The 22,757-nt window shown below is 38.4% G+C and overlaps 4 protein-coding genes across 4 annotated transcripts; 3 read left to right on the forward strand and 1 right to left on the reverse strand.

Moving 5' to 3' along the window:
* Window positions 1–438: 438 nt before the first annotated feature.
* LOC101296281 (spore coat protein A-like) lies at window positions 439–3,557 on the forward strand. Its single transcript, XM_004297309.1, has 4 exons — window positions 439–736; window positions 1,317–2,774; window positions 3,126–3,206; window positions 3,367–3,557. Exons 1-3 carry the CDS (start codon window positions 509–511, stop codon window positions 3,177–3,179), a joined length of 1,740 nt encoding a protein of 579 aa, XP_004297357.1. The 5' UTR covers window positions 439–508; the 3' UTR covers window positions 3,180–3,206; window positions 3,367–3,557.
* Window positions 3,558–6,258: 2,701 nt separating this feature from the next.
* On the reverse strand, window positions 6,259–7,097 carry LOC101314369 (putative F-box/LRR-repeat protein At3g44080-like). The gene is made up of 2 exons (XM_004298412.1): window positions 6,683–7,097; window positions 6,259–6,437 (listed from the first exon to the last, which is right to left on the reverse strand). The coding sequence occupies exons 1-2, from the start codon at window positions 7,095–7,097 to the stop codon at window positions 6,259–6,261; spliced, it is 594 nt and encodes a 197-aa protein (XP_004298460.1).
* A 555-nt stretch (window positions 7,098–7,652) lies between these two features.
* Window positions 7,653–11,515, forward strand: LOC101314656 (uncharacterized lipoprotein syc1174_c-like). The gene is made up of 9 exons (XM_004298413.1): window positions 7,653–7,726; window positions 7,810–7,938; window positions 8,050–8,166; window positions 8,267–8,395; window positions 8,859–9,035; window positions 9,649–9,789; window positions 10,059–10,241; window positions 10,371–10,442; window positions 11,141–11,515. The coding sequence occupies exons 2-9, from the start codon at window positions 7,828–7,830 to the stop codon at window positions 11,300–11,302; spliced, it is 1,092 nt and encodes a 363-aa protein (XP_004298461.1). The 5' UTR covers window positions 7,653–7,726; window positions 7,810–7,827; the 3' UTR covers window positions 11,303–11,515.
* A 5,206-nt stretch (window positions 11,516–16,721) lies between these two features.
* LOC101296561 (transcription repressor MYB4-like) lies at window positions 16,722–18,791 on the forward strand. The gene is made up of 3 exons (XM_004297310.1): window positions 16,722–17,208; window positions 17,428–17,557; window positions 17,744–18,791. Exons 1-3 carry the CDS (start codon window positions 17,079–17,081, stop codon window positions 18,249–18,251), a joined length of 768 nt encoding a protein of 255 aa, XP_004297358.1. The 5' UTR covers window positions 16,722–17,078; the 3' UTR covers window positions 18,252–18,791.
* Window positions 18,792–22,757: the final 3,966 nt, after the last annotated feature.

Here is a 22,757-nt window from a genome sequence, read left to right on the forward strand (position 1 = left end):
AATATTTAGACAAAAATGATACAGTGATCGATACATGCATGCCTGACGTGAAAGCTGGATATATGTCCTTATGCAGTCTCACTATTTCGGATTTACCTAAGCCCTCAGCTGGCTTTACTCACCAATATTCATTTTCTTATGATATTGTATGCATAGTGAAGCATAATATTTGTCTATTATTACAAAAAATAACCACTGAAAATTAAAAAAAGTTTTTGGAATTTTGAATGGTTCTCTTTGCCTTCTTCATCAGACAAATAAAACCCGGTGATATTTGGGCAGAACATATATGCACCACTTCTGGACAAGACTACCCTACAAGGAAATACCCTCATCAAGCATTCACTAAATTTCTTTAATCTCTTTCAATACTATGTCCACTCCTTTTCATCGTTTTTCCACTACATAGACCATAACTCTTCTCACCTATCAAATAGAATCACTCATATATCGATCTCACTCTCTCTTTCTTTCTTCTACCTCCTTCTCTCTCTTCCTCTCCCTCTGCATGCAACCAGAGATGGTTAGTATGCAGAGAATTCTGGTGTTTTCTGCTCTTCTGGTTTTTGGGGTGTTTATAAGTTCTTCATGGGCAGAAGAAAAGCTTGTAAATCTGACCAGGCTGCAGATGTTCGTCGATGAGCTACCTGACATGCCTAGAATCCAAGGCTTTCGGGTTGTCAATGGTGTTCCAAGACCCAGGTCATTCAAGATTGGCATGTACCAGAAGAAATGGGTAAAAGCTAAAGCAGAATCACTCACTCTCTTTATTTATCATATTTTGATTCCTTTCGCTTTTCCTATATACAAACAGATATCTTTTGTTTTTCTATGGTTATTGTTGCTTTAGATAACATCTAGGACAATAATTTGGCCAGACTGAGCTTCAGAGGCTGTCATCTAAGATGAGTAAGATCTAACTTTCATATCCTCGCCGAGGGTAGTTCAAAATTACACCAACTCAAATAACTTTTTACCTCTTTCGGTTTTCCATGATAGTTTTATAATTCATAAATCAAATTAAAGTGTAATTTAGTGAGCTGTAACCCTGTTTATAAACTCCATTCACTTATACTGTTGCGTACAAAAATTTTCGTAATAAAACCTCAGAAAAATAGAACACAGAAAAAATTAAGTTGTTGAATGTTTATACGTACAATTTCTATGAGTCAAGATGGCTCGAATAATTAAGTTGTTGAATGTTCTTTTTCAAAATGGTAATCATCATTTAATTCCATTAGGGAATTGATGGTGCATCGCTGGCACAGTTAATTACAAAATTAGACCTTAAGCATTTGCTTAATTCCCTTTTGCAGAAATTCCACAGAGACATACCGGAATCGACGGTGTACGCCTACGGTACAAGCAAGCACACAGCAACAGTCCCTGGTCCTACAATCGAGGCCCTCCATGGCATTTCCACCTCCATTAGGTGGCAAAATAATATCCATTCAACCAAGCACATCCTCCCTTGGGACCCCACCATTCCGACAGCCGCACCTTCCACCAAAAACGGCATTCCAACGGTGGTGCACCTACACGGCGCCATCGGTGAACCCGAGAGCGACGGAAATGCTAACTCGTGGTTCACCGCAGGGTTCCGAGTTCGTGGTAGCACTTGGTCGAAGAAAACGTATCGCTATTACAATCAACAACAACCTGGAAATTTATGGTACCATGACCATGCCATGGGGATGACTAGGGTGAACCTCTTAGCTGGCCTTGTTGGGGCCTACATTATCCGGCATCCAGATATTGAAGCCCCACTCGGACTTCCTTATGGTGAATTTGATCGCACATTGGTGGTTTTCGACCGTGCATTTAGCACCGACGGTTCCATATACATGGACCCCAGGGGTAACAATCCCTCTATCCACCCACAATGGCAGCCGGAGTATTTTGGTGACGCTATCATAGTAAACGGAAAGGCTTGGCCAAAATTGACGGTACGACGTCGGAAATACAGGTTCCGAATCATCAATGCCAGCAATGCAAGATTCTTCAAATTCTTCTTCCCCAACGGACTGAGATTCATCCACGTGGGAGCTGACTCAGCATACCTTGCAAAACCAGTCACAAGCAGGGAAATTTTGGTGGGGCCATCTGAGATCACTGACGTGGTAATTGACTTTTCCGCGTCGAAGACTAACAGTGCTATCCTGGCCAACGGCGCAGCGTATCCTTACCCCACCGGCGACCCGGTCAACGAAGCCAACAGCAAGGTCATGAAGTTTACGATTCTCCCCCACTCAGAGGTCGACACGTCGCGTGTTCCGGCGAAGCTAATCCACTACCCTGTTCCTGATTTATCCACTGCTTCGCAGACACGCTACATTGCTATGTACGAGTACGCTAGCAACATTGATGAGCCGACGCATCTCTACCTGAATGCTAAACCCTACGAAGCTCCGGCGACCGAGACCCCGAAAGCGGGGGCGTCGGAGATTTGGAACGTGATCAATCTGACGGAGGACAACCACCCGCTGCACATTCACCTTGGGTTGTTTGTTGTACTTGATCAGACTGACTTGGTGAATGTGGAAGAGTTCAAAGATTGCATGACTAAGAGAAATGACGCTGTCAAGTGCCAAGTAAGCAAGTATGCACGTGGCAACAAGACGGAGGTGCCAGCTCACGAGAAGGGGTGGAAGAACGTTTTCAAGATGAGACCTGGTTGTGTGACAAAAATTCTGGTGAGATTTGCTTACATACATACGAATGCATCCTACGTATTCGACCCGACTGCCAAGCCTGGCTACGTCTACCATTGCCATGTAAGTAATCAACGATATACATTAGTTTCTTTTCGATAATTCTATAATGTTTCGGAGTATAAATTTGATATTTTTTTTGAAATTATATATTTTTGGGTGTCTATGTTCTATAGTAGAGTTCACGGGTATACTAGATAGTATAAGAAGCTGCATAAAGCTTGTAGAAGTTGTCTGGTAGCCTGGTAAGTGTCTGAGACGCTGTCCAGAAGAGTCCAATTTACAGATGCCAAAGATGGCTTTGTTTGTTTGATTCTCTAACTGATATGCTTCTATATGATTCGTAGCTATCGATCATAGTCATTAGCAGTTTCAAATATGATTAAGTTGTTTTTATTTGAACTAATTGTGCAGATCTTAGATCATGAAGACAATGCGATGATGAGACCTCTGAAAATAATCCGTTGAGATATTGGATACTGTCAAATCGTATAGGTAATTAATCAGTCGTAATCTGCTGATTATAATAATCCGTTGAGATATTGGATACTGTCAAATCATATAGGTAATTAATCAGTTGTAACCTGCTGATTATTTTGCTGTTTAAAATGATTTTCTTCTGCTCAGCTGTGACTAGTTCTTTATTGTTATGCAGGTTTTCGAATAATCGATCAGGAACTCGGGTTTAAGCTAGGTGGTGTTTATGTCATACAAGTGCTTAATTAGGTTGTCCAAATAGTTAGCAATAAAACTCTGTTTCTCTGGCTAGCAAAGATGTGATCATATATATAGTTTGCAAATAGATATTCATCAAGTTTTTGGTATATAGTTGATTCATTCAAAGATATTATTAGTACCATTAGTATTTTTCTTTTCGTTTCAAACAAGGAAATTGACCATAAACTGGTACATCAATCCATCAACATCAAGTAAGCTACGTATTTTGGAACTTTGAATCATTCACTGGCAATTTTTTTTTTAACATCACTAAACTGATACCAATGAAACAATCAACTGAATGAAGCCATCGAGTGATAGTTACTGTTAATCACTCACCAGCATTGTTTATTTTTCCTTTTAACTGGAATTATCTCACAGAAGAAAAGTTCATAAGCTTTGTTTCATTCAGTGTCTAGTGATGGCAATCACCTCAAACAATGTACTCAAATTTATCTCAGACCATAGAAATTCTTACTCTTTTCCGAAACAAAACCAATATAATGAAAACACAGGTACGTACAGATGAGAAACTAACCTGGAGATCGAGATAAAAGAATAAGAAGGCGATGAACAATCATAAACACACACAATAAAGTTTTTTTGTTTTGAGCAGCTGCCGAGGGAGAAGCTGAAGAGAAAGATGAGGGAGATGAAGAAATCGGTTCTGCTTCAATTTCTGGTCCTAGTTTCTTCGAAATTGATTTTCGGCGAATGGTTTAGGCCTTATGTGGGCCAAAGCCCATTTTAGTTTTTGAAAGAAAAAAAATCCTGCGGCTAACGCAAACGAGGTGGGTCTAGGCGGTCGAGCCACGTGGGCCATAACGGGCTGAGAGGCCCATCCTTTAAAAAAAAGAAAAATAATAAACTAGAAAAGAGAAATATTTTCTCCGGCCTAGGCGGAACTTGGTAGGGCTAGGCGGTCGACGTGGCGCGAGACTTAGCGGGAAGTGGGGTCCACAGTTACAAAAAAAAAAAAAATAATAAAATTGGAAGCAGACGAGGTCTTCTTCTGAGATTTCTGGTGTGTGCGGGGATAAAGCAAATGAAATTGATGATTTGCTCTTCATGGTGAAGATGGCCGGACACAGGGATTCGGAACTTGTCATTCATTCCCCTTGTTCGTCTCAACACAGAAAACCAAGCACCGTTTCTTAATTTGATCGCTTCACAAATCACAAACCTTTGTTCAGTCATGGCTTCCTCGACAGAAATCACGATGGCATTGTTTATCCTTGGGAGACCTTTCAAGGTTTTTACTTTGTTCCTAGTTTGTGATCTGTTTCTGTTTGAACTAATTGTGCAGATCTTAGATCATGAAGACAGTCCGATGATGAGACCTCTGGAAATAATCCGTTGAGATATTGGACACAGTCAAATCATAGGTAATTAATCAGTCATGATGTGCTGATTACTTAGCTGTTTAAATTGATTTTCTTTTTATTTTGTTTAGTTGTGAGTTGTGACTAGTTCTTCATTGTTATACAGGTTTTTGAATAATCGATCAGGAACTCCGGTCCAAGCTGGGTGGTGTTTTTGTCATACAAGTATTAAACGTTAAACGTACGCTTAATTAGGTTGTCCAAATAGTTAGCAATAAACTATGTTTCTCTGGCTAGCAAAGATGTGATCATATGGCAAGTAGATATTCATCAAATTGATTCATTCAAGGAAATTGACCATAAACTGGTACATCAATCCATCATCACAAGTAAACTACGTAATTTGGAAATTTGAATCATTCACTGGCATTGTTTTTTTTTTAACATCACTCTCCTAGACTGATACCATTTGAAACAATCAACTGAATCAAGCCATCAAGTGATAGGTACTGTGTATCATTCACCAGCATTGTTTGTTTTTCCTTTTAAGTTGAATTATCTCACAGATGAAAGTTCATAAGCTTCGTTTCATTCAGTGTCTAGTGATGGCAATCACCTCAAACATGCTACTCAAATTTATCTCAAATCATAGAAATTCCTACTCTTTTCCGAAACAAAACCAATATATTGTTTTCCATATATCACTCATATGGAAAAGCTCAGGGTCAGAAGTCTCAAGCTACTGATATGTGTACTCCTTAAGTTGCCTTCCCACAGGTCTTGAAAAGAAAACAAAAAAACATTGCTCTCTTACGACGAATTTTAACAGGTGCTTGCTATGCACAAATTTGAAGATGTACCTCGTATGTACCAATCTCTCACACAGTCACATACACACACACACACATTTAGTACCGAACAACCAAGGATCATGATGTGATAAGATTTCAGTTTCAGTCACTAACTAGCAAATATGACCACTATGATTGAAAATGTGCAGCAACATAAACTAAAATAGCACCTTTGGAATAATCTCCTGTATGATATGGTTAAACCATCTCTGGTTTACTGAGAGGGTCTCCATAGAAGGTGCCATACGGTATAAGGAGTCCCTCATTGAGTCATCATCGTGTTGCCACCCCTTACGATTACCTCCAGATGCTTGACACTAGTTAATGGTGGACGGTGACGAGTATATTTGGAGAATGCTTCCAAGGCCACCAACCGTTACCAGCCATGATAGTAGTCTCGTACAAATTTGGAGCATTGATACAAAACTTGAGCTCGTTTGTCGGACCATCGAACCAAAATGATCTTAGATTTGGAGCATCAATTATAATGTCATTCATAGTGTGGCATTGGCACAGAACCAAACGTTTCAGATGCTGACTAACGATTCTGATATGTTCTCCAAGGTAGCAGTTATAAAGTATCAAACTCTCAAGTAGTGGAAATCGTGAAGTGAACTCTTTGCCACACACACCTGCAAAGTTTGCACCAAATAACTCTTAGTTCCTAAGCTGTCCGCAAGAAGCAAAATCAATAGTGTACGAAGACCAGGACTTCCCCTTTTCACTGCCAACTCCAAGAGACTCAAGATTCATAGCTTCAACTTGAAGCCTAGCGTGGCGCTCTGGAAAACTGATAAATTCCAGGGATTTGAGGCTTGAGCTCGAAACTTCAATGTCTGCAACAAGGTTGTACCATCCGGATATCGACAGATTCTCAATGGAAGGACATAAATTTAACTGAAAGGATCTCAAATCGCACTCTTTTACTTTTACACGCTTTAGGGACATAGATTTCAAAGATGGAAAGGTTACTGATTCTCGCATCATCCAAACTCAAGGTAGTCAAATGTTGTGCACTACTCATAAGGGTGACGTTTACAGACTCCAAACTTAGAGTAGTCAACAAATCTGCATTTCTAACTTCCAAGGACAAATAATGACTCGCTGCCATCTATGACAGCCAGGTATAGCTCTTTAACATGTCTATTCATAGCAAATCTCAAACACTTTCTCACAATATGAGAGCTACATGTTTCATCTAAAGACAGATATCTCATGCGAATCCGAAGCCTCAATCTATGCAAGGATTTATCTTTCTCACGCCGCTTCAAACACATTGTTACAAACTCGGCGAACTTTATGTGTCGACGAAGACGGTTGGCATGAAGATCATCATCCTCACCAAGTTGCTCTATTTCATCCACGTCGAAATCTAATGCGGGGACCGAAAACCAGACACGTTCCCATTGCTTGGAGAGAATGATAGCCCGGACGGCTTGTTTGGTAGATAGAGATTTCAGGATTTCATGGATTACCAGGTCAGGTAATGCGTCCATCGATCATATAATACGTTCTTCTGCGATTTCCATATAAACAAACAACACACAGGTACGTACAGATGAGAAACTAACCTGACGATCGAGATAAAAGAATAAGAAGGCGATGAACATACAATCAGAAACACACAACTCAACCTGTTTTCTAATGCTAATAAAACCCTAAAACTCTTCGCATGTCTAATAAAGTCACAAAAGACTCTCCTCGAACTATATATGTTTGTAACATTGTATAATCACAATAGAGCCGATCGAGCTTTTCTTACCGACTGCCGATCGTCTTCTTCTTCTTTTTCTCTTTTTGATCTTTCACGTTTTGTTTGTTGTTTAGGGTTTTGGTTAGTAAAGAGCCCATTTATACTGTTATTTTGCTTGCAATGGCAAAATCGTAGTTTGAAACACTACAGAGGGCTAAACCGTCCACTCAGCTGATTAAATTCGAGAGCAAAAGCAGTCGCAGCGGGAATGGGATAAACTAAGCAAGCCTCTCATTTCGACGGCCGGAGATGACGGTCCTTCTCAGCCGTCCGCTCCCTTCTTTCCCGGCCATCCAACACCGACGTGTCACCAAATCCAGACCGTCCATTTCAACAAGCGTCTATTGCTTCAACTCCAAACACTCCTTCAAGGTCAGTCTCAGCTCTCTCTCTCTCTCTCTGCGTTTTGATGATGAAAATGTGAAGCGAATTCTGAGAAAGTATTGATTTGACAGAGAGACTACACAAGCGTGATGATTGTACCTACCGGAGTCGGAGCCGCCATCGGTGGATACGCCGGAGACGCCTTGCCGGTGGCTCGCGCTCTCTCCTCCGTCGTCGATTGCCTCATCACTCATCCCAATGTAAGTTCCTTTTATCAATTCCATTTCATTACGAGGAAAAAGAAAAAAGAAATAGTATTATGTTTGTGTTGAGTAGAATTGGTGAAAGATTTGGAGGTGGATAATTGACAGGTGCTGAATGCAGCAATGCTGTATTGGCCTATGCCTAATGCTTTGTATGTCGAAGGCTTTGCTCTCGATCGATTTGCCGAAGGCGTATGGGCTCTCAAGCCTGTTCACCAGAACAAGGTGTGTTATGAACTTATTTAGAATGTTAAAGGTTAGAATTGATGGTGTAAATTGTGAGACATTGTATAGGTTTGCTTATGTAGAGTGAATTTTGGAGCAGGTCGGGTTGGTTCTTGATTGTGGAATAGAAGAGGAGCTTCGCCTTCGTCATTTGCAAGTGGCTGATGCTGCAAGGGCTTCCCTTGGCTTGCCTGTGGTGGAATATGTTGTCACTGACACTCCTTTGCAGGTATCGGTTTGGCTGTTGAGATTAAGAGTTGATTTGTATAGCATTTGTGTTTGTTGTTGAATCCTGCTGTTTAGATCACAATGTGTTGTTTTAAGTAGTAGGTCAAGTTACTAGTGAGCAATTAGTACGCACATTTTTTTTTATCACATTTCTGAGTAGATTCCCATTTGAAGGGTGTTTGAGAACACTGAAGTGGAAAAAAAAGAGCTGCTGTATTTGAATTAAAATTGCTATGGTTAAAGCATTTTAGACATGTAGTTCCAAAGCCCCTGCATTAACATACAGTAGAGTTCTGTTTTATACTTTGTTTCACCTTTCTCTGTTGCCAAGCCTGCACTTTTAATTCATTATTGAGGGTGTTGAGTGTTAGTATATTCTGAATCTACTTGCTTATGTGATTTGGAGTTCTGAACTTTCCCCCTTGTTGTTGACTACATGATATTGAAGGGAACAAATTCTACAGGTAGAAAAGTGGATTGATCCAAAAAGTGGGCAGTCAACAGGGAGGATTAAGCACCCTGAGTCACTACTGAGGGCTGTGCAGGCTTTAATCAAACGCTCACAAGTAAATGCCGTCGCAGTTGTTGGACGTTTCCCGGATGATGATTTTGAAGACACTGATGATTATCGACAAGGGATGGTATGCTAATTATTTTCTTATACAAGGGAATGTGCTGATTATTGTACGATGTTTTTTTTCCTGAATAGTCATAATCCCTTCTCTGCCATTTGGTTACCATATCAAATTGAAGTTTTTCTGTTAACTTTTCTGGTACATTTCTCATGCTAGAATATGCTTGGATCAGTTAATAATTTGCCAAATTAGTTTTGTCAATACTTGGTATTTTCTATAACATTGAGATAACAAAAGTTGCTGGTGCTGCTAATCCATCTTCTTCTGTCAGAATGACCAGCAGCAGCAATAAAATTCTTACTCGCTTATTCTTGGTTCTGATCAGTTCTGAATTGCGTATGTCGACTCTGTGATGGAATAACCAAGGGTTATACACTGGTTCATGGAAATACTTGAGCCATTTCCCCATGAAGAATGCATTTTCTCCATGAAGAACGCATCTATGTAGTTTCATTTGTGTACAACTTTTAGCTTCAAATTGCTATCTACTGTTTACTCATTGAGTCATTTGTGCACATGCTCCTGCTTTATTACCTGTGGAAGTTCTGGTTGTGTGATTTCGTCAATGCATATAGCTGATTTCTATGAAGCTCACATTTCATTCATCTTTCCTTTCCAGGGTATTGATCTATTAGCGGGAGTCGAGGCAGTTATAAGCCATCTAGTAGTGAAAGAATTCCAAATTCCTTGTGCACATGCTCCTGCTTTATTACCCGTACCTCTGAGCCCATCTTTATGCCCAAAATCAGCTGCTGAGGAGGTTAGTACAATTCAACAGAACTTGGAAGTGATTTGTATAAGAGAGTTAAGAGACAATTCTGAGGAACTATTGCATAAATTAGAAAACATAATATAAGATATCTGTAGCTTCGGAACATAATGTGCCTTCTGTGGGACAATGATTTATGGAAGATTGTATAGCTAAGTAATAAACATTAAAGACAGTGGTTTTTCCTCCATAAATATTACCCTAAGTGAACTTATGTTAATAGATGTTTTAATGGTTATCTCTCATTTCATGTGCAACAGTTGGGATACACATTCCTGCCTTGTGTGCTTGCTGGTCTTAGTAATGCACCACAGTACTTGGTCAAGAACTCTGAGTCCGAGCATGGTTGTGTACTGGCAAGTGATGTTGATAGTGTCATCCTGCCTATAGATGCTTGTGCAGGACCTGGTGCTCTTGCTTTTGCACAAAGCAAAGCCAATAAGGTATACAATTTAAATGGTGTTTATCAATACCCTCTCTCCCTGTTCACTGGTTGAATTTGGAAGCAGCTTATTTAACAGATGGCATGGGATACTTGTTCCTTCTTGTTACTAATTATGATTTTATTGCAGCCCCTTATAATTGTTGTGGAGGAAAATGAAACAGTCCTTGATGACACACCTGATAAAGTTGGCATTGAAGCAGTATGTCTCCAAATATTTTCACTACTCTGCTTTTTCTCCCTTTTTGACTCTCGGGACTTGGGAGCTAACTAAATGATGGAAACAATTTAAATGGCTCTTGCACTACATTTATTAAGTGCTTTTTCTGTTTAGTTGCTAAAATCCTCAACCACCTTCTTTTCTTGAAGAGGTGGTGGAACCATGTCTATTAGTAATTACTGGTATCTTAACTAACTTGCCCTAAGGTTAAACCTATATATCAATTAAGTGCTTTCAAATCCTACCCTAGTTCAGGTTTTAGTGCAGCACTGAGTGGAGGCAGGCATGTTTACCTTCTTCGTATTATTCTACCATAGTTCACTAGCATGTCTGATTACTCTATGAAATCTCTTTTTCAAGTCTTCTGTTGATCACTTTTCTTTTATTGTATAAAATTTTCCTGCAAGTATATTTGAAGGAAAAGACAGCTGAATTTGGAATAATTGTGTGTGTGCTTGTAGAAGAGAGAACTGTTGGAGCCCTAATACACCACAAACAGCTAACCAACATACCCACTAGGAAAATGACACTTAGGAATTTGGTTTCTGATTAAGTGGATTAGTGGAACTAACACCATGTACAATTGTCTTCTACGTTAGTGACCGACATACTCACTAAGCAAATGACATAACTTCAATTCTTAGCACGTGTTTTCTGATTAAGCTCTAACCTTTCTGCAGATCAAGGTCTCAAACTATTGGGAAGCAATTGGTGTTATTGCAGCTCACAAGGCTGGAGTAAATCCACAGTCACTACGAAGAAATAGAATTAGCAATCTTCAACGCACTTCTCTGCTGCCTACTAATGGTTATGCCGTTCAAACTGCCTCAACAAATGGCTGATTGTGCTGAAATCACTTTCTCAACTAATTTTCACCTATTCTTTCATTTATGACAAACATTTGACAAGGTTTCTGTCTTGGTTTAATCACCTGTAAGAAATTAATGAAAAGGAGAGATCATTCTGGTGCTTGTAGAGTTGGTATAGAGATTCAAACTGCTGTCTGCAATCGAGTCATATAACTCATTGTGTAAAGTCATCGATGATTTTTCAGTAGGTGGATATTGGATAATTCTTGGTGAGTTGTTGAATCCACTTAAGACCTCTCGCCAATTGAATATTTCATAAATGCAGAGCCAATAGATGTGGATAGACACTACCAGATTAAATCGAGTCATACTTAGGTTTGTTGAATGTTCCTTCTTCTGTCTTCTGATCTGAAATCCTGATGGAAACGTATAACTACAAGTCAATGCTGGTCTTAAGTTTCTTCTTTCCTTCTATTGTTTTTGGCAGTCAGATGCTTGTCTTATGTTGATTCACAGATTTGGTACCTTTCTATTTGGTCAGATGTAAACATCTGCTGGTGTTTCTTATACGAAATTCTGTATTGTTTGACTAGCAGAAATAGTAGGAAGCGAACATATTTGTGATGCTGGTATGAACTTGAAATATAACCATAGGTGTACTTTTATTCCCTGTACTATATATATTCTCCATCTTATATCTCATATCCATTCACTGTTTGCAGGGATATAACTCAGTTACCCTTGAGATCACAGGAACAATATGCAGGTTAAGATCATGCTTCCATAAGAACAACTTCAGCTGACTGTGTATCAATGAAAGACAAGAGGAGGGTTGTTGTTCTGCAAGGCAGCTTTAAACTGATTTGGTGACTTAAATATGCATTCCAACGTTGTTAATTTGTCGTTCTGTTATTATTATAAGGGTAATTTGATTTCTGAATAGCGGCTAGCGGACGTTGTGCAAGTCCAGCAGCAGCCCAGAATTGAACGAAATATTTCTCAGTCAAGAAATCGAGATGTGACACTGTTTTTGATTTGTTTTGTGTTTATAAGATATAGACAGTTCATAAAATTATCCATAATCCGGCCAGTCCATTACAGCTTCATAGAGGAAGAAACCGTTCTGTTGGAGAAACTGTATCAGAGTGTCTGATCTAAAGGAAAATGAGGTATCTCTATTATGATGATCAACCTCAAAACAAGAAACAATGCACTCATCTTTACTCAACAACTACACAAGATTTTGTTTATATTGGAACGGCGTTTTGAGTCTATAATATACACAGTTTCGACTCTTATACATGCTGCAGGTTTTCAGAAGGATTATACAGCTTTTTGGATTTACCTGATAGCGAAACTTCTCTTACGTACAGATTAATGTAAACAAAGTTGAAAAGTAGATGTTGAAAATGCTTAATTATCGGTGATCATCTACTTGGTCCAATTAATCATTGTAAAATCATTATGGGGTTCTGGGAAGTTCTTATACTATATAATAAACTAGCATGATCAATGATGAACTGGTGATGCAGACTTTAGATAACATGGGCAACTGACACAAATATTATCTTAGTAGTGATTTGCAAGCATCATTATATTATAATTTCTTCCAGACATTCACCTTCCTTGAAGAACAGGATGAGATGCTTCACCAAGATGCAAGTCATGCAAATAGTGCCAGGAAAATTAGGGTAACAGCTTTTCACTGCTCGATGCGTTTTAAGGAATATATAAAACAAAGATTGGCTTGTGGAAATTCTGGACTTCCAAATCGAATGGTAAGGTCAACAAGTAGTTTTATAAGTTTCTTGTTCTAAATTTTGAATATGCATGCACCCTTTTCTCTAGCAGCATATCTCAGCTCATTGCATTGATATCTGCAGTTCAAAATTAACAGAAACCCAGGTAAATTTGTTTGTTCTTAACTTTTCCTTAACGTGAAAGAAGGTTAAGGATATCCAGATTAAGTAGATTAATCCGCTTCCTGCTGTGCAGTTTAAGGTATTTAATGGGAGGGAGACTTCGATCTCTGTTCTGGTTTATAAGATCGAACAAAAGAAATGTCATTAAGATTCCAAAAAGGAAGAATTTTCTCGTAAATTATATATGCAAACTGCTCTCTATCATCTCAATTTTCGCAAACATAATAACTGGTCAGCCTTAAGCCCTTAACCGTCTTTCTTCCTGCACGAGAGGCACATGCTTGTTCATCAAGAAGTCCAAGCAGGTACAAGTCCAAATTAGAGCCGGGAACAGGGATACTTATACTTTTCATTATTGCCGTATACGTATCTAAAGGGAACTGGACAGTTCCATATATACACTCTCCAACTCTCCAATCCGGCAATCCCATGATAACTACTTAGGATCGAATTATGGATATGAATGATTACCAGCTTTACGTGTCTGATTGGTCATTTGTTTTGTGGGGAAAATGGAAGCGTACTTATTTGGGTCGATTCATCCGATTACCAATTGGTTTTGAATTCGAATTTCATACTACATTATCATGGTACGTATCACAACGTGCGCAAGTCACGGCTACACGGACCCATGTCTCCTAAAGTTTTCCATTTGAAGGCTTGAAGTCACAAACCACATTAGCTTCACTCAATTATTGATCTATAGGCTTGCATTTCTTGAACTCATATATGAGCATTAGTCAATTCAATTCTTCATCCTAGCTAGCTATCTATCTATGGCCGTCCTATCAACCTGGCCTAGTTACGTTCTCTCTTTCACTCCTCTACCAGTTGAACTTTGAGTAATGTAGCTATAGATTCCCAGCTCGATCCCTGCAAAGCTAGCCCCAGCTTAATTTCCTCTTCCATCTTAGTAGTAAATGGTAATATGTTTTCTGTTGATTGTCGGCAAACCTGGTTTCTACTGCGCGCACGAGCAAGTCTTCAACTGGTTAGCTCGATCGTTGAATATACTAGACATGACGGTGGGTGCTTAAATATATGACAAACAGTTGGAGTGGAACAACATGTGAAAGCTAAGGCACCTTTGATATCTAACGCATGCAACCTAAATCATATCACAAGACATCTCTCATTTCCCTTAATTTATACACAAGACATCTCTCATGACGGAATTTGAAATTGCATACAGCGCTAGCCCTAATAATAGTAACCCATTTGTACAGTACTTAATTATATAGGATTTGTTTTTGTTTGATTAATTTCCCTCAAGTTTGAGTCGTATATATATACTTCTCTTTTCAGTAACTAAGAAAAATAAAGCAACTATCTCAGTATCTCACGGCCATGCATATATATCCTACTTTCCTCTGATCCGGCAACTCATGTAATAAGGTAAATACATAGTTTGCATGCAGCCATTCCAGAAGGAAGCTACCAGCTCAAACCAAATTCACCGCCATGCGTTGTTTATTACTGTAGTTTGTTAGCTTAGGTTGTTTTTTAAAGTTACCAAATGGAGATTCATGAAACAACCAGATCTTATATGCGATTGGTTTTGGTACAACGATGTCAATTGGAGATTCATTGAAACACAAGATATGTGATGTTGAAACATACGTGCATCAACATATATATATATGTAGACCCGTCCACCCAACTAGTATTCCTTTCTATTCATCGCCATCAATAGAAAATATATACTAAAAATTAAATATGAAACGAGAATTTTCTTTTTAGATTTTTCTGTCAATTTTTCTTAATCAGATGGCTACTACTATTATTAACAGAAAGTATAGTGCAAATACCAAAACCTAGTTTCATTGAAATTTTGAAATGAAACAACTACCATGACCATCTCTAAGACCTTAACCTCTTTCAATCCGTTAATACTCTTTCCTATCTATGATGACTTTCATGGAATGCACGGATGACATTTTCTGCGACAGTAAAGAAAACATGTTTTGTGTAATAGGCTATCCGTATATCGGCGCAGCTGCTGGCACAGCTTCTTTCTATTCGATCTGTCGTTACATATATATCTGCTACTTCAAAAGATATACATAGAAAATTAAATATGAGTTGTCTTCTGGGCATAGAAACAAGGATAAGAAGCAGTGCCTGTCGGGGTCAATATCCATGCTTGATTGCTTGGCTTCTTCCCAGTACCAGAAAACCGCCCGCTCGAAGCGTCACATCGATCAGCTCGCGCGATACAGGCATAGCTATATAGAATTAACTTGAGTTGCGAATCGATAACTACTATGAACATAAAGCAGTGGACCATTGTGAGATCAGATATATTGATCCGTTATCCTTATCCATAGAAGAACACAGCTTCAGACTACTAGCTCGGATCGAGCAGGTATTGAAAATGAAGAACGTACAATACGGACTGGTAGCATCATCAGCATGCAGCAACAGCACCCCTTAGACTGGCAGGTGCATGCTTCTTACGGTTGGGATGATGAGTTGATTGCAGCTGCATGCAAATGTAACCATACAAATATAATTAGAGTTGAAACCGATTATTAACATAGATATTTGTATGAGGAATCAAATCAAAGTATAGAATTAAATTCACAGCGTTTTATCAATTTTATACTTTAATTTAGAGAATGCGGCTTCTATTACACTAATTTCTAAAGGCTTTTTACACTTTGATTAAAGTTGAAGTTTTACATTTTCAAGTGTAATGATGACAACTTTGCCAACGACATTGACTGCCTCATCAACTTCGTCAAATATACTGTTGAGATCGAAGGTGATCAATTAGAAGTCAAAATATCTGTTTCTTCCCAATATTAATTAAGCAAACAATTAACAAAAATTACCTTCGCCACATTTCAGTTAAATTAGAGTTAATTAGGGGATACATTGTACTCTAATGATGATGCATTAGCCTTTTTTGTAGTTGTCTCTAGGAGGAAGGAGGTCTATCCGATTTAATTTATGCATATATTCTTTGTATGCTCCCAAGTCGTTGGTACGTACGGCTGCTTATAATAACGTCCGGCAAGTTTAGGTACTGCAATCGTACTTTTTGCTAATGAGAAAGATGGTGTAGTAACTATACTTTGGTAATTTATTTTCGTTTCCTAGTTTATCAATCCTGATCAGGGGTTATGTAGGTAAACCTGAAGTGATTAAGTTTCAGATAGCCATTTAGCCACCCAAGCATTACAGCTTTGTTTGGTATGAAAATGAAATTAATGACTGCCCTGATCACCGACCGACAACAGTTATGCTCGTTTCATATGTGGAAGGTGTGAGAGATGGAGGTTTCTTGATAATTCGTTACGCATCTCCTTTATTACCTAATTAGGCATATGATATAAGTTACTGATTGTATGTGTGTCTATCTATAGGTATACTGATATGATCTCTTTGGTTGGGTATATCTCAACTGGAGGTGGTTTTCTGGGACAAAATTATACCGAGGCTAGAATATTATTCTGCATCCCACAGTTTTCCTCATTCTAGTAATGGAATTCATGACTTGTTAATCAAAGTCTGGATTTAAATCATGTCTACCTTCTCTTCGCATAAAGATGTCAAACACAAGCTAGGACAGTGCTCACTGCTAACTCACTGACCGATCACGCACACTAACGCATTGGCGAACCACCGGTCCAACTAGTCCTTATAAAGTCAACTTCTTTCTTTTCCGGCTAACTATTTGAACGTACATACACCTACCAACCCAGCCCATCATATAAACCTCCAGTAGTTCCTCACCTCAAATCTAAACCCAATCCATTCTAACTCCTTGCCCCCATTTCTCTCTCTCTCTCTCTCCCTCTCCCTCTTCCTGAATTGCATGCATCCTTTTCTATAGCTAGCTTGCTAGTTTCTTGGTAAATTTGGTAACTTGGTTATAGACAATCATGAGGAAACCCTGCTGCGACAAGCAAGACACGAACAAAGGAGCTTGGTCGAAGCAAGAAGATCAGAAGCTCATCGATTACATTCGCAAACATGGCGAGGGTTGTTGGCGTACCCTTCCTCAAGCCGCAGGTAAATCTATACATTAAAACGTAAACATGTGCAAGGCTAAAAATTGAGAGAAATTGCAGAATATAGAAAAGATTGTTTTTTTTTTTGTTTTTTTGTTTTTTGTTTTGAGGTCTTCTTTTCTATATCAATCACATATAGAGAAATGAACATCAACACAATTGCTAATTTCATCCTTAATCTTCTTCTCATGTACTAATTGCCTGATATTTGGAAATTCAGGCCTTCTTCGATGCGGTAAAAGTTGCAGACTTCGGTGGATAAACTATCTACGGCCGGACCTTAAAAGGGGCAAGTTTGCTGAAGATGAAGAAGATCTCATCATTAAGCTTCATGCACTCCTAGGCAATCGGTAAGAGCCATATTATAAACAGATGTTAATCATTTACATCTTCTAGCTTCACAATATTATAACTAATTAACAATTACGGAGCAAAACTAATGAAAATGATTTACATAGATGAACCATATATATATGACTTAATTTTCTACATGAGAGGTTTTTACTAACGATAAATTGTTAAATGGTTCAATTTAGGTGGTCGCTGATTGCCGGAAGATTGCCGGGACGTACAGACAATGAAGTGAAGAACTATTGGAACTCTCATTTGAGACGAAAGCTTATAACCATGGGTATAGATCCAAACAATCATCGACCCACCAGCACTCTCTTCCCTCGGCCTCATAATCATCATCATCAAAACCCACCACAGACACTAAAATCTCCAGCTGGTTCTGCTATCAATAATTTTAACCATGAGCCAGTAGTGTTCGAGTCCAAAACTCCGCGTGGTGATGATCAAAATTGCGAGCAGGTCTCGGATGGCAGAAGTTGCTTAGAGGATGATTCTTCTTGTGGTGGTCATCACCTGCCTGATTTAAACCTTGATCTCACTGTCCATCTCAGGGTTTCTAATGATGATCACCAATATCTCAGTAAGGAGCTCAATCATCTTCATCTCAGAATTAGTGACCCTCATGAAATGTCGGTTGGGACAAAGACTGATATATTTGCCTCATCTACCACGCTTCCTCTCTTCAGATAATCGTACATTCTTCCATCGACTAGCTAGCTAGCTGGTTATTAATTAATTCATCCAATTTTGTGGAGGATTTCCGCAATATGTAAACACTAATTCTGGCTGGAGAACAAAGCCGGTTATGATTTATTTTTGTCGATGGGAGGGAGATCATGCCTAAATTTGAAGAAAGCCTACTACCTAGCTTGTTTTTTGGGAGCGAATTCAACAAATTGGAAGAACCATTTGTGGAAAGTTGGCATGAGCTGATTGAGCATGATATATATCCAAGACCACAATTAGGTCAAGGCTTTTGAAGACATAGCTAGCCGCGCATGATGTGGATAATATCCTCGAAGAGTAGTAAACATTTATAGAGCACATATGTGGTTAATAAAATGCACTACCTATATATGTAAATTTGTGAATTATTACATGAACAAGTCCTGTAATTTAGTTTTCTCTTTAGATCTTTCACATTATCATCTCTTTGATCAATTTTATTTTCATTAATTTTGTAATCTACAATTAGCCTCTCAAGTAAATTGGCCTCTTTTATTCTCTTATAGTTTCTTTGAGTCGATCTATAACATTTTTGTTTAAGTTTCTCTTTGTATGTTCGCTAAAAAAATGTTTAGCTTTTGTGAAATTTATCACTGATTTAAGTACCCCATTTACATGGCCAGTTGAAATATCTGATCTTGGCATTTGTACAAAAGCAAATCACTCTTTGACGCCCATAATGTTGTGATCAAATTCAGATCTGAAAGCTAACAAATGGATGAACTTAACATTGAACATTATGGTTATTTAATTAAAATCCGGGGAAGGGGTTGAGCCTCTCAGCTAGGCTGGGTTCCAAACCCTTTAAAAAAAAAAAAAAAATAAACATTAGANAATTATATGATTGGTATGCTCCTATATCTACATGCATGCATCTCTAATATATTGGCATTTGGACGTTTCGTTTTTTTTTTGTTAAGTGAGAGTTGACTTTATCAATTTAAAAAGAACTTCCATTTCGACAAGCTTTAGTGTCTTCTCCGAGCATGAAATGTACGTAGAAACATTTTGACGACTATTCATGTATAACTGATTTATACAATATCTGAGATGAGATGCTCGATTTTGTGCATAAATTGATTTCAAATTTAGGGACATTAAAATGGACTACTGCATGCGCGTACGTTTGTTTGATCCATTTTATGAACCGAAAGCGAGATCTTGCAAAACACTCACACGACATATATGCATGCATCCGGATATGCAAGATCGGTTAATGGAGCTGAAAAATTAGATCGATTGTGTTTTCGAACGATCAGTATAGAGGGTTATTGGTGGATTCTGTGGCTGTGTACTTGTGATCGATCATATATAGGATAGGGATTGAATATTTGAATGCACACGATTTTATATAGTGAATATGATCGATCAGTACGTACGTAGTAGTCATTGGCATAGATATGATATCTACCATTCAATATGATCGCTACCTAGAACTAACAGTCGAGGTTTAGTAATTTCCCACGCTTTAATCTTTATTATCAGTTATGTGTGTACTTTGAAGTTTCGAACTGATGCCGATAGAACTCAGCGGACTTTTCCTTATTCTTGATTGATAGATAGGTCAAGAAACTTAGAAACATCACAGGTACATGTTGAGTTTTCTCAAAATGGCAAATGCATTAGGGTGAAAAGGTATGGAAACTACTTCTGCAGGAGTTTAGGGTTTTGACCATTGAGGTTGGAAGGGAGGTTATGACAGTTGCAGAGATCGATGATGATGAATGGCACACGCTAATCTAAACCCAGATCGACCCACCGGCACGTATGTGGGTCGATCCGTCTTATTCTCCGCTGCTGCAACTTTTACTGATTTGTCTGAGTACAAAGGGTCCTTACATATATTGGCCCGACGATGTCAACATGAAGGTACTTGCAACAAGATGAAACCGATCCTGATGTCGATATGTTTGAACAACCGACTCTTACGTTGTCGTCGATCTATTAATAACTTGAGCTGCAAGATGACCCGGTTGCTCTCTTCTGCTGGGGTAAACCTGGCCGATTGGCATGGCCGGGACATACGTACATTTGGCCTCACTGGCCTGATATTGAAGTCTGAAAACTGAAAGCAACGTACAGCTGTCTCCATCCAATTCCAATTTTCAAACCAGTTAGTGTTCGTTTGTTGCAGGAAACGATGTTAGTTGAACTGTGGGGATAGCAAAGTATATGGACCAGGCAATAATCAAAGTAGCAGAAGAGTTGTGTACGTGGCTGAGCACAAATGGAAGATGTAAAGGAGTAGAAAGCTTTCTTCGATGAAACAAAGGAGAAAGATGACTGCAGAGAGAAACAGAAGTTCAACGGATAAAACAATCAGTGAGTGGTTAATTTAATTTACTGGGAATGGTATATATATGGATGTTCTTTTGGATAAATTCCTCACATCTTACTGCAGAAACATAGTAGCTAAAGTGGGGCATGCGTATGCTGTTGCTCAACAAAACTAGGGTTTGCAACCACCCTTCTCAGTTTATGCCCGGAAGTAGTTGAAGGCACATTTGCATATATGTCAATGCCATTCTTCTTGCTCTCGAACTTTTTTTTAAGTCAAATAGCTTGCTAGTCTCAAATCCTTGTTTGATTAGTTGATCTATTAGTTCTGACCCTGCTGCAGCTGTAACGTTATGTTTGTGTAATATGAAAGCAACCTGATGACTAGATAATTTCCACATCCTTCGAGATTGAAGACAACGAAACCATTCTCTTACTCAACTTCAACCTGAAATTGCTTTGTTAGATGCTAAAGAAATCATAAATTTGATTAAGATCTCTGCGTGCGTTATAACTTATGAATCAAGTATTAGTGATCGATCGATTAGAAGCAATCTGCTGCCTTGATCTAAACTCTTCACACCGACTTTCCAAACTTAGCAGTTCTGAAAGAGTCAGCCCAAACTTGGCTTGCAAAGTCTGAGCATGATTTCATGAATTACTGGCAACTTTTGGTGCCATGATGCAGATCGAAACGTACGTACTATTGATAATCATCAAGATTATCATATTGAGATTGTATATTCAAATGATTTGTATATTCGCTAAGTAATGTAGTGATCACGGATCTGAGATCAGATTAGCTAATATGGGAATGAATTCAAAATCCGTAATATACACTAATTAATTTGACCAATATTTATGTTTCACTATGATAATGATCTATTCCTATTTCCCAGCAATTCAATCAGTTTGGTTTGAACTTTGAACAAGATACTCCACTAAACTGTATATTATACAGGGCCCTTCCAATGAGGGATCCCTATTTTAAGTTATTTATAAGGATAGGGCATTACACCAACTTCCCGATTATAATTTTACATCTCCACCGTTCATATCTTAGGTCTATATGAGTAGATCACCTCTACAAAATTTCATATGATTTGGTGATTGTTAAGGCTTTCAAAAGTTCAATTTAGTTTTAATGACCTTCAACGGTTTTAGTTTGACATAAGCTGGACCGTTCAAAATCATTAAAACTAAATCAAACTTTTGAAAGTCTTAACGATCACCAAATCATATGAAATTTTGTAAAGGTGATCTACTCATATAGACCTAAGATATGAACGGTGGAGATGTAAAAATTCAATTGGGAAGTGGTGTAATGCCCTATCCCTAGAAAGTGACCAAAAATAGGGATCCCTCAATGGAAGGGGGCTAGTATATTATATCCTAACAAACTTATGGGCCAGAGTTCATATCAGATGGATTGGATTGGCTATTCACTGAAGTTTTAAGTAGTGTGGCTCAATTCCTCAATATATAATTTCAAGGCCCAAGTATGGGTGCCAATCTAAGAGCAACCAGTGTTGCGCAAAACCTAATTTTAACCTAATCAAGTGACCAAGTCGATCTCACATAAATTAGGCATGCAAATTATTGCTCACTTTATCTGAACGTCGGACGAGCTAGCCAGAGTCTCCACCGACACAGCTGGGAGGTTGGCAACTTGTCATCGGCCAAGTCATTGATCTCCGATAATATATATCTTAAAATCCCAATCATCTTTGCAAACAATCTCCAAACATATATACTACAACCGATAAGTTAAATCTACTTCTGTTTTGTTTTCAGTGAGATCCAAACCACAAAAGATGGCTCCGGAATCCTCTTAAGCATAACAGAGAAGATAAGCATGAATTCATACAGGGTCGGGTATAGATTCGATTAGGTTGGAATGCATTTCTGGTTTTTGGTTATTTTACAAACTAGAAAACGTACAAGTCCGACATGATCAACATCAAATGCAATTGGAATATATCCATTTTTGTGACATTTATGGTTGAAATGATGATGTATATACATATATTGCAAATGGAAAACTGTGCTATGTGTGTCAAATACCAACAAGAAATCCCTGTCTCAGAGATATAACCAATATATGGCCGCCCAAACAAATTAATCAAGTAAACAGTGGCATATATATATATATATATATATATATATATATATATATATATATATACGTAACGT

The sequence above is a fragment of the Fragaria vesca genome, linkage group LG4, assembly GCF_000184155.1.
Source record: "Fragaria vesca subsp. vesca linkage group LG4, FraVesHawaii_1.0, whole genome shotgun sequence".
NCBI classification, from domain to species: Eukaryota; Viridiplantae; Streptophyta; class Magnoliopsida; order Rosales; family Rosaceae; genus Fragaria; species Fragaria vesca.

Coding starts and splice junctions, on each gene's coding strand:
- LOC101296281 (XM_004297309.1), top strand. CDS start 509: ATGCAACCAGAGATGGTTAGTATGCAGAGAATTCTGGTGTTTTCTGCT. Junction 737..1,316: donor GCATGTACCAGAAGAAATGG/GTAAAAGCTAAA, acceptor TCCCTTTTGCAG/AAATTCCACAGAGACATACC. Junction 2,775..3,125: donor GCTACGTCTACCATTGCCAT/GTAAGTAATCAA, acceptor CTAATTGTGCAG/ATCTTAGATCATGAAGACAA.
- LOC101314656 (XM_004298413.1), top strand. CDS start 7,828: ATGATTGTACCTACCGGAGTCGGAGCCGCCATCGGTGGATACGCCGGA. Junction 8,396..8,858: donor TCACTGACACTCCTTTGCAG/GTATCGGTTTGG, acceptor CAAATTCTACAG/GTAGAAAAGTGGATTGATCC. Junction 10,242..10,370: donor CACAAAGCAAAGCCAATAAG/GTATACAATTTA, acceptor ATTTTATTGCAG/CCCCTTATAATTGTTGTGGA.
- LOC101314369 (XM_004298412.1), bottom strand. CDS start 7,097: ATGGACGCATTACCTGACCTGGTAATCCATGAAATCCTGAAATCTCTA. Junction 6,438..6,682: donor GTCATTATTTGTCCTTGGAA/GTTAGAAATGCA, acceptor ACCTTGTTGCAG/ACATTGAAGTTTCGAGCTCA.
- LOC101296561 (XM_004297310.1), top strand. CDS start 17,079: ATGAGGAAACCCTGCTGCGACAAGCAAGACACGAACAAAGGAGCTTGG. Junction 17,209..17,427: donor TACCCTTCCTCAAGCCGCAG/GTAAATCTATAC, acceptor TTGGAAATTCAG/GCCTTCTTCGATGCGGTAAA. Junction 17,558..17,743: donor CATGCACTCCTAGGCAATCG/GTAAGAGCCATA, acceptor GGTTCAATTTAG/GTGGTCGCTGATTGCCGGAA.